Genomic DNA, 13,248 nt, shown 5'->3' with positions numbered 1-13,248 from the left:
TGTTTACTGCATTCATTTTTACTAAACAGTAATTCCAAAATAATATTTTGATTAGTACACAGTATGCAGTTTAAGTAGGTAGTAGGCAAGCCAGATTTCGGACACAGCCCTCACCTTGCCTCCATCCCTTTGACTCTGTTTGGGCTGAGGGGTTAATGTAGTTAGTGCTGGGTTAGTATTATAGACCCGGTCTGTCTCACCTTGCCCCAGTCTCTCTGACTCTCTGTATGGGCTGATGGCATCTTGGCTTTCTTCTTACTGGCCTTCAGCTTCTCCCCAGCCTTCACAACCTCGCTGGTGTCATTCTTACAGGTGGGACAGTACCTGCCAAGTAAAACCGACAAGAGCCAAAACTCAGTCACTTACTGGAGTAGGTTCACTACCCTCTCATAGCATGATCAACATAGGGAGACAATATAGGGGGAGTGTTGTGTTTGATGGACAGAAGAGAAACTACTACTGGTACTATACTTTTGGTGTCAGTGTCTCTTCTAACTTAGAAACCTTTGATACCCACCATCAAATCTGGCACTAAATAAAAAAGATATATACACAATTCTGAAAACAGATTCATATGGCTAAAGCCATTTTTCAGTCATCACTAACATGCAAAAATGACTAACCCTCACAATGTATGTTTGTTCATTATTAGAATCAATGGATCACGTATTGTACTTGCTCCACCAGCCATTAGTGCACAGGTCTATGGGTCTGTCTCCGTCTACATCCCAAATGACACCCTATTCCCTACATAGAGCACTACTGTACTTTTGACCAGGGCCCATAGTAGTGCACTGTATAGGGAATAGGGTGCCATTTGGGATGCCCCCTACAGTATGTGTGAGTGAGTGTAGCGCCCCCAGATGGTGGGAGTGCATAGCGAAGCTCACCAGTCCTCGTCATCTGGTATAGTGGAGAGCGGTGGGTTGAGGCAGTAGATATGGAAGGCCATGTTACATTCGTCACACAGCAGCTGCATGTGGGCGTCCTGCTTCCCTCCGCACACACAGCACGAGCAGAACCTGCACTCAGAGTCGGGGTCCGCCTTGCAGTGCTTACACTCCGGCCCGCTCTTCCCTGGATCCATCCCGGCGTGTGTAGAGTACATACACACCCACCCACAGACAAATACATATGCAAACAATTGGCGCACACACAGGCAAACAAAAACACAAAACAAAAACCCATGCACACACACACCCAAACCACAAACACACATACTGATGGCAATAAACCATGTGACATTTTAAATTTTGCAATGGCCATTTTCAATTGGACATTTTATCATTGAGGCTACTTGATGAAAACAATTCAGAGTGAATTCTCCATAGTACCCCCTTAACCCTATCCTAGCCCTGACTGGCTGGTCTGAAGAGTGCAGTATTGAGGCGTACGTTTGAACTGGCCATCTGCAGCAGACAGTGAGGGTGCGCCAGTCTTCTCTATCTGATAGATCTCATCCAGAAACAACAGCTTACAGTCTGGGATGACGTCTCCTGGTCCTCTGGTGGGGGGAACATAACAGAAGAGAAGACACAGACGAGGTTCACAATACAACCAATAAGTATCCTATAGCCCTTACCCATAGGCTTACATATGATTATATGAAACACTAGTAAAATTAACCTCTTCTTTGCCTTTTCAATGGTGTCGGATCTCCTCTCTAATTCTGCACTTCACACCAGAATATGAAGATTCACAACAATACCTGTAGACATAAATATACCTTTTATTTACACTGGGTTTATACACCACAGCTCTAGTCTCTTACCCCAGTAAGATCTTGATGCGGACCTCCTTGTTGGTTCTGGAGATCTCATTGAGCACAGTGATCTCAGCGTCGAACCAGAACCCCCTCTCCTCTGGCATATCGACGTTGTAGTTCACCATGACAACCAGGCCTACCATGAGCTGGTCCCACCGGAGCAGAGTCCGAGCCCGCGGCCTCACGTTACCGCCACACATCGCCACCACGCCGTTCTCAGGGTAACTAGGGAGAGGAGAGAGAATGATCTTCGTCATCATTATAAACATCACATCAAATAACAATTTCACCTAATGAATTCATAATGTAATAAAGTATGATATCCAGGTGTGTAAAACTCCAAACTAGTTATTCTCAAAAGGAATACTGAACTGCTTAGCAGTTTCACTTACAGTTATACCTGTTAGTTATAGATGTGGCAAGCTGAGTAGAAAAACTGCTAGGACAGGTAAAAAAAAAAGAGAGACAGCCAGACAAGTGAAATTGGAATTTCACACACGCAAGCACAAAACCTCAGCGACAAATCAGTATAATATGCACTGTGGACTGGGACTAATGCAACAGGCTTAGAAAGGGTTTCAAAAGTCTGTATCTCCATAAGAACAGACAGCGAGTAAATGAAATGTACTGTCTCTGTATACGTTTCAAATACATCCCATCCCCCGGTCTGAAAAAAAGGCAACTAAGGTGGCTATATGTGTGAATGTAACTCATCATTCAAAGTCAGGTAGTCCTGAAGAAGGTTTAGAAGGTTAAGAGTTATCCTTCAAAAGAATGTCCGATATACAAAACCAGTAGTGGTGGTCAGCCCTGGAGAGGTTAAACAATAAGTTGATTGACTATTTCAAAGGGACGGTGAATGCTGGAGACTAGCTCACATACCAAGGCCTGCTTTAGGCAATGCTTTCATCACAATCCACCCCACACAAGCATGTACTCTCTGCAGTGTCACAAATCACAGAGCTCTCCTCTCATGCATCACTACATTGAAGCATCAACACAATTTAAGTGACAAGCACACTAGACACATCTTTATCTTTCATAAACTGCTGAGTAGTTTGTGTGATTTTCCATTAATATTCCGAACACATCCATCCTAGAAATGTGACAGTGGTAGTGTCCTATCTGAGGAGGCTGACTGGTTATTTTAACAAAAATATTTTTGATGGATGATACAAGATACATCGGGTTCACATACATTAGCATGGGGAAGAGGCTCAGTAGCCGCTGGCTGTCCTGTGAAGCTACTAGCTACAGTCGTACGTCTCCTATTTCTCCTGTCTGTGATCTTCCTTCTAGTGTCCTTCACATTCTCTCTCCTCTCCCTGCATGTGCTCCGTGCACACTCAAGTTCATGTTCCGAATTTGAAATCATGGTTCCACACACACACACCCTACCTCTATAGCCCCAGGGCTGACGCTGTACACAGAGGGAGAGATGATGACCAGCATATGGTTCACAACAATATCCTCTACGTGTGTGTGCGTGCGCTTAGGTGCCTGTGTACGTGCATACAGTTGGTGCCTGTGTATGTGCATACAAGAACACAAACACATAGTACTCATGTTTATCCTATAGGCTATCAGTGCATGTGATTATGTATTTTATGAGAATTCATTTTACAATTCAGTTTATCTGTATCAGTAGCTTCTAGGTGTGTAGGTGAGTAGATAGAGTAGTAACACTAGCGAAGAAAGCTTGAGCACAGTGATAGCTCCGAGATGTTGGTGTGCTGGGACACTGTGTGAGGGTAGCAGGCTAGAGGCATGGATTTCCTTTTTTGGGTGGAGGGGATTACAGAGGCCCCGCAAGGGGAGAACAGAACAGAAGTCAGTGCCTAGCACACGGTGGTCCTGTGGCAAAGGAGAGACGGGAACAACACAGTGGAAGAGAGTAGACCCCGGGCCGGTCCCGCCATGGCCACACAGACCCTCATACCATACTGTACTGTACACAGCACCTGGGAAGACCAGGAAACTAGAAGGGGTTCTAGAATGGAATTTAGAATCTGGGTTTTAGAATCTGGAATTTAGAATCTAAAATCTGGAATCTACAATTTAGAATCTGCCAATTAGAATCTAGAATATGGACTCTGGAATTTAGAGTGTTAACTTGGGAGACTATGAAACCATTTGTGATCATCATATGTAGATAACCAAACAGAGCACCTATACTGCATGTAGAGGAGGTATGTGAAAACTAATATTTCTCCTTAGATCAAATGAAGCACCGCCATGGCTGTCAGATAAGCAGCATGGTTTGATAGGGTGTCTGGGATTCAGATGAGGACAGACACACACCAACGCAGAGGAGTCTGGCTGATCTGAGATTAGTGTAATTACTCCATGATGACATCACAGGGGCAAAATGATCACATTCTGTTATTCTCCCTGTTAATTTGTAATAGAAGATTTAAACGGAAACCTTGGGTTTTTTAAAGTTCTGTTTAATCAAATTTAATCAGAAAACAAGAGGGAGGATAAGTAAGTGAAGTGCATGGAGAGGACAGACAGTGGGTGTCTGGAGGAGTAGCTTACTAGTACTGGAGGTGAGTAGGCAATCCTGGAGCTATGAGCTATTCAAACAATAAGGGTTGCTTAGTGTGTTTAAACGGTATTAGTTTATAACTCAATGGAACTGCAGGCCTTTTGATCTCAGTCACCCATCAGCAATTGTGGAATACACTGAATGAAAATACACTGAAATCGACCTCTTACATTTAAGTACCAGGTCTAATTAATACAGCTAAATTACAGAGCAGAAATATGGAGACAGTGGGAGCTTCACTAGTACAGTAACTGCCACAATTGCAAAATAGCATGACCTTTGCAGCGTGCAATAATACATTCCTTCTGGTCTTTTAACCATATAATCTGATAATTGCCTTATTTATAATTGTTATTTCTTTGCTTGGATGGATGTACATGCATCGGTTGTGCCAAATGCTACACCGAAAGCCATGCATCGGTTGGGCCAAAAGCTAGACCCACCATAAGTCAGATATGTTATAATGGAAAAACTGGCCAAAAGAATGCAGAGGATTCTCCATCTTGGAGGCAACGGTTTTGAGCCTCATTCATTAAGATTTCTTAGAGATTAGTCCAAGACTTAGAAGTGAAACAGGTGGTTTCAGTTCTGACAAGCTGTTTTTCTGCCTCAAATTATACAGCAGGCAGGCGAGCCTTGGAAAGCCTTGCCTAACCACAACACACACAAAGGAGAACACAGAGTGAGAGAGCGAGCGAGAGAGAGAAACAAAAGCTGCTTGGCTTGGGGTCATTTGAAATATACGAAAATATTTGAAATATGTTATTTCCCATCATCATACTGAAATATGGCCAATAGCTAGAACAGGGGTGTCAAACTCATTCCATGGAGGGCCGAGTGTCTGCTGGTAGTTGGTTTCTCCTTTCAATTTGTGTCCAATTAAGACCTATACAACCAAGTGAGGGGAGTTCCTAACTAATCAGTCACCTTAATTCATCAATCATGTACAAGGGAGGAGCAAAAACCTGCAGACACTCGGCCTTCGGTGGAATGAGTTTGATACATGTGGGCTAGAGAGATTGGTAGCCACAGCAGTGGTGCAAGTGGTTCACTATGCACCTCACTCGCAATTAGAATGGGGAGGGGGGTTAGCGTAACGCTCCCGAGAACTCCGCGGTTACCATGGAAACGGCTCCTTTGAATTCATTTCCCAGAAAAAGATGACTCCAAATTCTATCTAGCAGCTTCTCCCCACCACCTCTATCCTACTTTCCCTTATAAGCTGCAGGCAGACAGGCAGGCAGAATCAGGGGCTGCGGTTTTAAACTAGCTGCCCCAACCCACCCGCTTTCCTTTCCCTCTGAACCAAAGGGTTGTGGGTTCACACTCCCAACAGGGGGACTTTCACCATCCAGCAGGATGTAGGGTGATTTCTGATTAATTGTGTGAGTAAAGGAACAAAACTAAATGTATATTAATACGTTGCAGATGTTAACTACTTTGCAAAACTGTATATGTTGTCCCAGTTTTGGTTATAAACACCAACTACTGACAATGTTGCTTTCAGCGAGGCCATGGAAGTTATGTAAATATGGTAAAAATGAGATTCAACATCGCAGATTACCAACTGACTTGTCTACTGTACTAAATCTGGTTCTTATGTTATTACTCCAGGTGGCTAGCCATTGTCAAAGAGGGTTATCTGTCTGTCCTAAAACATACATACTCCATCTTAACGCAAAGCTCACTGGTCTACAGACAATTATTTTTTGGGGGGGATGGATATCTGAGACAGGAAATAACTCTGTTGCCTTTTGACCTGCCTTTGAACTCCCTTTGACCTGCCTTTGAACTCCCTTTGACTCACTGGCCAGTGCCCTACCAGGCCAGTAAGGAAAACAGTTAATGCTGCTGTTTCATTACTGCCTGAGCTTTAGTTTCCTGGGTCAAAGGTTACTGAGGGAGTGGCTGGCACTTCTGGTGCGGCACTACATAAAAGGGGTATTATGTTAGATATACCACCACTTATATTGCATGCAATCTCACCTCCTCTGTACTTACTGGTGCGGCACTACATACTGTAAGGGGATACCAAAGCACTTCTACGGCCAAATATATGGCATGTAATGGTATCTCCTAACCTCCCCCTGAACTCCCCAGCAACCCCAGTCTACACAGCTCTGACTCACAGTGAGCTCCAAACGTATTGGGACAGTGACCAATTTTTTGTTGTTTTCGCTCTGTACTCCAGCACTTTGGATTTGAAATGATACATTGACTATTGGGTTAAAGTGCAGACTGTCAGCTTTAATTTGAGGGTATTTTCATCCATATCAGGTGAACCTTTTATAAATTACAGCACTTTTTGTACCTAGTCCCCCCATTTTAGGGGACCAAAAGTATTGGGACAAATTCACTTGTGTATTAAAGTAGTCAAAAGTTTAGTATTTGGTTCCATATTTCTAGCATGCAATGACTACATCAAGCTTGTGACTCTACAAATTTGTTGGATGCATTTTCTGTTTGTTTTGGTTGCGTTTCAGATTATTTTGTGCCCAATAGAAATGAATGGTAAATAATGTAGTGTCATTTTGGAGTCACTTTTATTGTAAATAAGAATAGAATATGTTTCTAAACACTTCTACATTAATGTGGATGCTACCATGATTACGGATAGTCCTGAATGAATTGTGAATAATGACGAGTGAGAAAGTTAGATGCACAAATATCATACCGCCAAGACACGCTAACCTCTTACCATTACAATAATAGGGGAGGTTAGCATTTTGTGGGGGGTATGATATTTGTGCGTCTAACTTTCTCAGGATTATCCGTAATCATGGTAGCATCCACATTAATGTAGAAGTGTTTAGAAACATATCGTATTCTTATTTACAATAAAAGTGACTCAACATTTATATTGGGCACAAAATAATCTGAATCAACCAAAAGAAACATCAAATGCTTCCAACAAATTTGTAGAGTCACAAGCTTAATGTAGTCATTGCATGCTATGAATATGGTACCAAACACTACACTTAAAATGTGTGTGTGGGGGGGGGCTAAGTACAAAAAGTTATGTAATTTCTAAATGGTTCACCCAATATGGATGAAAATACCCTCAAATTAAAGCTGACAGTCTGCACTTTAACCTCAGTCATTGTATCATTTCAAATCCAAAGTGCTGTAGTACAGAGCAAAAACCACAAAAAAGGTGTCACTCTCCCAATACCTTTGGAGCTCACTGTACCTGGTAGGATTCATCACAACATACTGTACTCCTACTTACCAACAAAAAGTAGGTGACCCATTCCAAAACAGTAGGACCTACTGTACCACGCCTTAAAGAAACCAAATGGCAGGGAATTAAGGAAAGCAAACCTGGGTGGGTGAAACTATCAATTGTAGATGACCCCCTCCCCCAAAAAGGGGAAAATAAATCCAAAATAGGGTTCCTAAGTGGGAATACCGACAAGACAAGACATGCTGCCTTTTAACTCAGGTGCACCAACTTACTCGTCATATTTGATATGGTACGTGACGTCCTCCTTCTCTTGGTCTGTGGCTGTAGAGTCTGTTTGAGAGGTGGAGGACCCAGCCCCTGGCCCACTGTCCAAGTTTAACACAGAATAATTATTTCCATTATTATTGTCCGTGGAAGAGGAGGGGTGGCTTTGGCCTTGGCCCGGCTCTGTCTCCAGCTTGCCATTAGTCCTTTTGCTAGGCCTGCCAACCTTCCCCACTGTAGGAGCTTTGCTGTTGCTGTTCTGACCCTTTGGGGTGCATGTCACGTTGTCGATGCAGGCTTCAAACCAGGCACCGATGCTTATGTCTCTGCAGTCCACCAACTCATTTATCTGGGAGATAAGAAAAATAAAATAGTTTAGCTTTTAAATATTCATAAAATAATACACATAATATTATTTTATATAATTTTAAGAGTACATCTGGCTTCAGTATTGATGAAAGCAGGTGTCTGGATAATTAAATGTATTTTGCATCAAAGAAAAATGACAAAGACATATGGGACATTTCAAAAAGAAGTTAAGAAATAGACCTCTGTAAGTACTTCTAAAATACCCATAAAAAATGCTTTTACTGTTGTTGACAAACATTTGTTTACATTGCAATACAAAGTAGCTGAAAAAAAAACTGTCAGTGGAGCACTGGAAGCAACAAAACGAGAAATACTATTTAGTGTGTGCCCCGTGTAGCTCAGTTGGTAGAGCATGGCGCTTGCAACGGCAGGGTTGTGTGTTCGATTCCCACGGGGGGCCAGTATAAAAAAAAAAAAATGTATGCACTGGATAAGAGCGTCTGCTAAATGACTAAAATGTAAAATGTAGTGTGAAATTGTGTTAGCTAAACACCATTAACTAGGCTATAAATGCTCCAACTAGCCTCTGTTTATTTAAAGGCCCAGTACAGTCAAATATATATTTCCACATTATGAGGTTGGAATAATAATTATGATAATGCCCTTTTAGTGTATGAGCTGTTTGAAAAGACCGGGTGAAATGTCTGCCTGTTTTGGTGGGAAATCACCAGGCGGTAAAAATTAGTTAATAGACCAATAAGAAAGAGAGTTCCAAACCTCTCTGCCAATAACAGCTAGTTTTCAGTTTTCCCCTCCCTACTCAGACCACTCCTAGCAAACTTCCTGCTTGAGAAATGTATCTTTGCTAAGAAGCTATTTTTGTTTCTTTTTGACCATTTGAATTGAAAACAATCACAGAAAGGTACTTACATTTTTACATTTTAGTCATTTAGCAGACGCTCTTATCCAGAGCGACTTACAGTTAGTGCATACATTTTCATACTGGCCCCCCGTGGGAAATGAACCCACAACCCTGGCGTTGCAAGCGCCATGCTCTACCAACTGAGCTACAGGGGACTACTTAATTGTTACCCAGAAATTACTTGACATTGAGATAAAAACAGCTGCATTTGACCTTTTATGGTTGAAGAAGAGCAAAGCACACATAACTGAGACAGGGAGGGGCAAGGCCAAACTCAGGCTGTCTGAGGCCTGGACCTAGCAATGTTTAGATTAGAATGTGTATCATCATGGCTACAGAAATTGAGATTTTCAGAAGCAATGAGCTCTATATCCTTTGTTTAAGATAATGGTTGCAGGTTCAGAGTATTATTGATACCGAGTGCCACTATTTTTTTGTGAGACTTATAGGTTAAGTTTTAAAAGTATTCTCAAACCCAGTAGTTAGTCTGTGGCCCAGTGGATGTCTCTGTCAATTAGCAGTCCTTGTGGACCTGTGGAGATGACGCTGCTTTCACTATCTGTCTCCCCTGGAGCTTATGACATAACCACATGAAACAGCAGTCTGAATGAAGCATCAGAATGATTCTCATCCAGATTTAATGTGAGGAACAAACCACGATTCTCCAGACTGTGGGTTTGCGCTCCCCCCCTCTCTTCCCCCCCCTCTCTCTCTCCCTCTCCCCCCTCCCTCTCCCCTCTCTCTCGATCTATCTGTCCTCAGTTTGTGTTATGATTCATAACATAGTTAGCTAATAGAGTTAGCCACTCAGGATAATATCACTGTTCTGGAATGTTCATCAGTTCTGGAGAGTTCGTCAGTGAGTGTTTGTGGACAGAGGCTGAGGGGGGAAAGTAGCAACATCATAGTAAGGCAGCCTTTTGGTCAACAGTACAGAATATTTTAGCTTTGGGACACAACATCGGGAGTCTTTGTATTGGTTGGACTCGCTGAGTTGTGCATCTTTCTGGTGGGTGGCGACGGAAAATAACCATACCACAATATAGCCGGCTTCACCAAAAAACTTTTCCTGTCAACGAAAGCATTTGTATAATCTCTAGGAACTCTACTTACCAGACGTAAAGTGAAATGTGTCCCTCGCTATCAAATAAACATCTGAATCCAACGTTTGTCCAAATCGCACCATATTCCTGCAGTGTAAACAGTGGTAGATTTAGTTTTTTTGGTGAAGCCAGCTATATTATGGTATGGTTATTTTCCGTCACCACCCACCAGAACGATTTACAACTCAGGGAGTCCAGCCAATACACAGACTCCAGATGTTTTGTCCCAAAGCTAAGAATCTATCAGAGTGCATACATTTTTGGTACGTGTATGTGTGATCCCTGCATAAATTTAACCCACACCTGAGTCACACAGGGCCAGTCATCTCCTTGATGGTAGATGGCTAGCACTAGCTTTTCATTGAGCCAAGAGACTGTTACTGTCCATGTTCCAGCAAATATCATTTACTGCCACTGTGGTTCACTAGCAGCAGGCCAGCATGCCTTTTCTCAGGGCTAAGCTCTGCGTATAGTGTGTCTCTTGGCTTGGGTCTGCTTGGCATCCTTAGCCCCAGCTCCCCTGCAGCTTGGCTATGGTGTTAACTGTTAAGTGGACGTCTATCAAAACGTGTCAGCCTTGCCACTTACTGTAACTGAGAATAAAAAAGAAATACATTCCTAGCAACCATTTGTTGCATTGCAATAAAGTTTTCCAATTCAAATGTCTGATTCATTAGGGAGATGAAATGTGTAGCAAAATGGTTACCATGAGGTGAAAGTTCAGAGCTCCAGTTCAGACATAATTCAACAGGGAAATGTACATAAAGGGTCCGTATTCAAAACTCTTCTCAGAGTAGGAGTGCTGACGTAGGAACAAGTCCCCCCTGTCCATATCGTATTCATTATGATCGAAAAGGCTAAACTGATCCTATATCAGCACTCTTACTCCGAGATGCTTTGTGAATACGGGCCCAGAAGAATAACAACCTCCACTGAATGTCTGTTAGCATCACCCTGGAGTAGAGACACCGGATCAGGTCTGCCATGCATGTTACAGAGCGTTTCCCTGACGACTGACACTAAAAGGAGATGTCACCTCCAGTGAGGGATCTGACCAGGGTGATAGGGAGAAGAGAGGTGAAGGGTAACATGACAGTGCCAGACACACATACACACAAAAAACACAACACAAGATAGCCAGCCAGCCAGAAAGCCAGCCAGCCAGACAAGGCCAGACTGGCACCCACACCACTGGACCTACTACAGTAGCGAAACACTCCAGAGCCCTTTGTCTGTATCCACTGGTCACTATTGCGATTGAACACAGAATGCTGAGGGAGTGAGAGGCAGATGCCAATTCAAACTTGTTTGTTTGCATGTGGGTCCTAAAACCACAACAATGCAAAGAAGAGGTAGTGTGCCAGTGCCATCAAGGAAACGAATGACGAAACAAACATCAGTATCTCCTAAATTGTGAAACTAACCAAGCTGGAGTAGAGGACAGAAAGTAGGGTTTTGAAACCTTTCAAGACACAAGTATACTTTGGGGAGAGCTGTATCCTTAGGGGTCGCTTAGCTGGTTCATATCCTGCTCAAAGGACCATTATTGAATGAACGTAATATAATATTTTAATATTCTATATTATATTATCTCACAGCCTTTCATACACAACCCACAACAAATGATCCAACATGAGAGAAAATGGTACCACACACCAGCAAGTTCTTTCTCTCACCTTGAACACCCCAATGCCGGGGTCTATGAGGAAGAGATGTGTAGAGGTTGATGGCTGGTTGTCGAGCTTCTCCAGCGGTGCAGGTGGACTAGAAGACTTGGCCTTGTTGTTATTGGGATCACTGGTGTTACTGGTTTTGGTACTGGTTGTACTGGTGTTGGTGGTGGTTGTGTTGTTGTTGTTGTTGACTGTGGTGAGGGTAGGGATGGGTTTGGGGTCCACTGTGGTAGGCTTGGCTGGGGAGGGGGTGGTAGCTGCACCAGCCGTGGTGTTGGGGGTGGTGGGGGGCAGAGCTGTACTACTGGGCATGGCGTCACACTCCTTAGGGGTGACAGGGGGTGCGTTGGGCAGGACGAGGGGGTTGTCGGGAGCATCCCCTGCCTGAGAACGGATTAGCAGCTGGACGATGTCGTTCAGCCCCACGTTGTAGTCATACAGTGTGTGGCCATCTTCCATCTGAAAAATATTGACACGCAAATTGATCTGTTAGTTAGGCAAACATTTTTTCTCAGTTTTTCTTGAGGTGGGTAAAACAGCTGTGTGATAGTCAAACAGCGTATGGCCATCTTGAGTCTGAAAAATAACACACACACACACACACACTGATCTGTTAGGCAGCCATTTTGGTCTATTTTTCTTTCTCTTCTCAGGCACTGGCAGACATCTGCGCAATATTAAATGAACAGCATAGCGTCGCCGTCGGAAGCGTATATCAAGCCGGAGCTGGTTGTCAAGGGCAAACAAAGAGCTCGGCAAAAATACAGAATTCCACGGCTCTTCAAAAGGGTTCTGAATAAAAGCTATGAGACCTGAACAAAGAAAATCTACATTACTACACCTCCAGGCCAAATCAGTGTCTCTGCACCACCTGTCCTGTACCAGCCAGGTTTCTTTCTATTCTGTCCATGGGCCAAATGTCCTAGTTGTTATGACACTTGGCTAAGGCTATCCCTTTACAATGCTACCTAATTATGATTCAACATTCCATGGTATGACAGTTTACCAGAGGGAATCGTTTTACACTGGGGGCAGCACCTCTCATAATGAAATAACATGAAATAGGCTAATGTATCTTTGTTGTGATAACAAGAACAATAACCTCCCAATAAGAGATAACATAATAGTGAATCTGGGAATAGCCTATGCTGTAGACTGAGAAAAAAAAATAAACATCCATTCCTGAAGTCAGTGGAACAAATGGACACAAATCTCTGCCTTCCACCGCGTTTTTCCTCAAATAAATAAATAAAATAATACATCTGAGAGGGGACACACACACACTACGTAAGTCGCTATGGCAACCAATAAATAAGCCCCCCCCCCCCCACCACCACCCCTCCATACTCTCAATATCGACAAACTCTCCCCCTCACCCACAATCTCGTTCTCTTTCTTTGCCCCCCTCTTTCAGATGGTGGTGTTGCGCATTTCGCAGTCATTGGTTTGTGTCAGAAAATGGCTCCACTTCTGAGAGCGA

General features: G+C 43.2%; 1 protein-coding gene across 2 annotated transcripts in view; it reads right to left on the bottom strand.

Annotated features, from left to right (window-relative positions):
* The window catches only part of LOC121582884 (E3 ubiquitin-protein ligase UHRF2-like), a 55,732-nt gene that overhangs the window by 26,277 nt on the left and 16,207 nt on the right, over nt 1-13,248 (bottom strand). For both annotated transcript variants that reach the window (XM_041899039.2, XM_041899038.2), the window contains 6 exons: nt 11,772-12,227; nt 7,770-8,110; nt 1,772-1,990; nt 1,395-1,504; nt 891-1,077; nt 201-324 (listed from right to left, as the gene is read on the bottom strand). In XM_041899039.2, the coding sequence (XP_041754973.2) occupies nt 201-324; nt 891-1,077; nt 1,395-1,504; nt 1,772-1,990; nt 7,770-8,110; nt 11,772-12,227 (1,437 nt within the window). The remainder of the gene's footprint in view (nt 1-200; nt 325-890; nt 1,078-1,394; nt 1,505-1,771; nt 1,991-7,769; nt 8,111-11,771; nt 12,228-13,248) is intronic.

The sequence above is a fragment of the Coregonus clupeaformis genome, chromosome 15 (genome assembly GCF_020615455.1).
Source record: "Coregonus clupeaformis isolate EN_2021a chromosome 15, ASM2061545v1, whole genome shotgun sequence".
Classification (NCBI taxonomy): Eukaryota; Metazoa; Chordata; class Actinopteri; order Salmoniformes; family Salmonidae; genus Coregonus; species Coregonus clupeaformis.
This window is presented reverse-complemented; position numbering and strand designations above follow the sequence as displayed.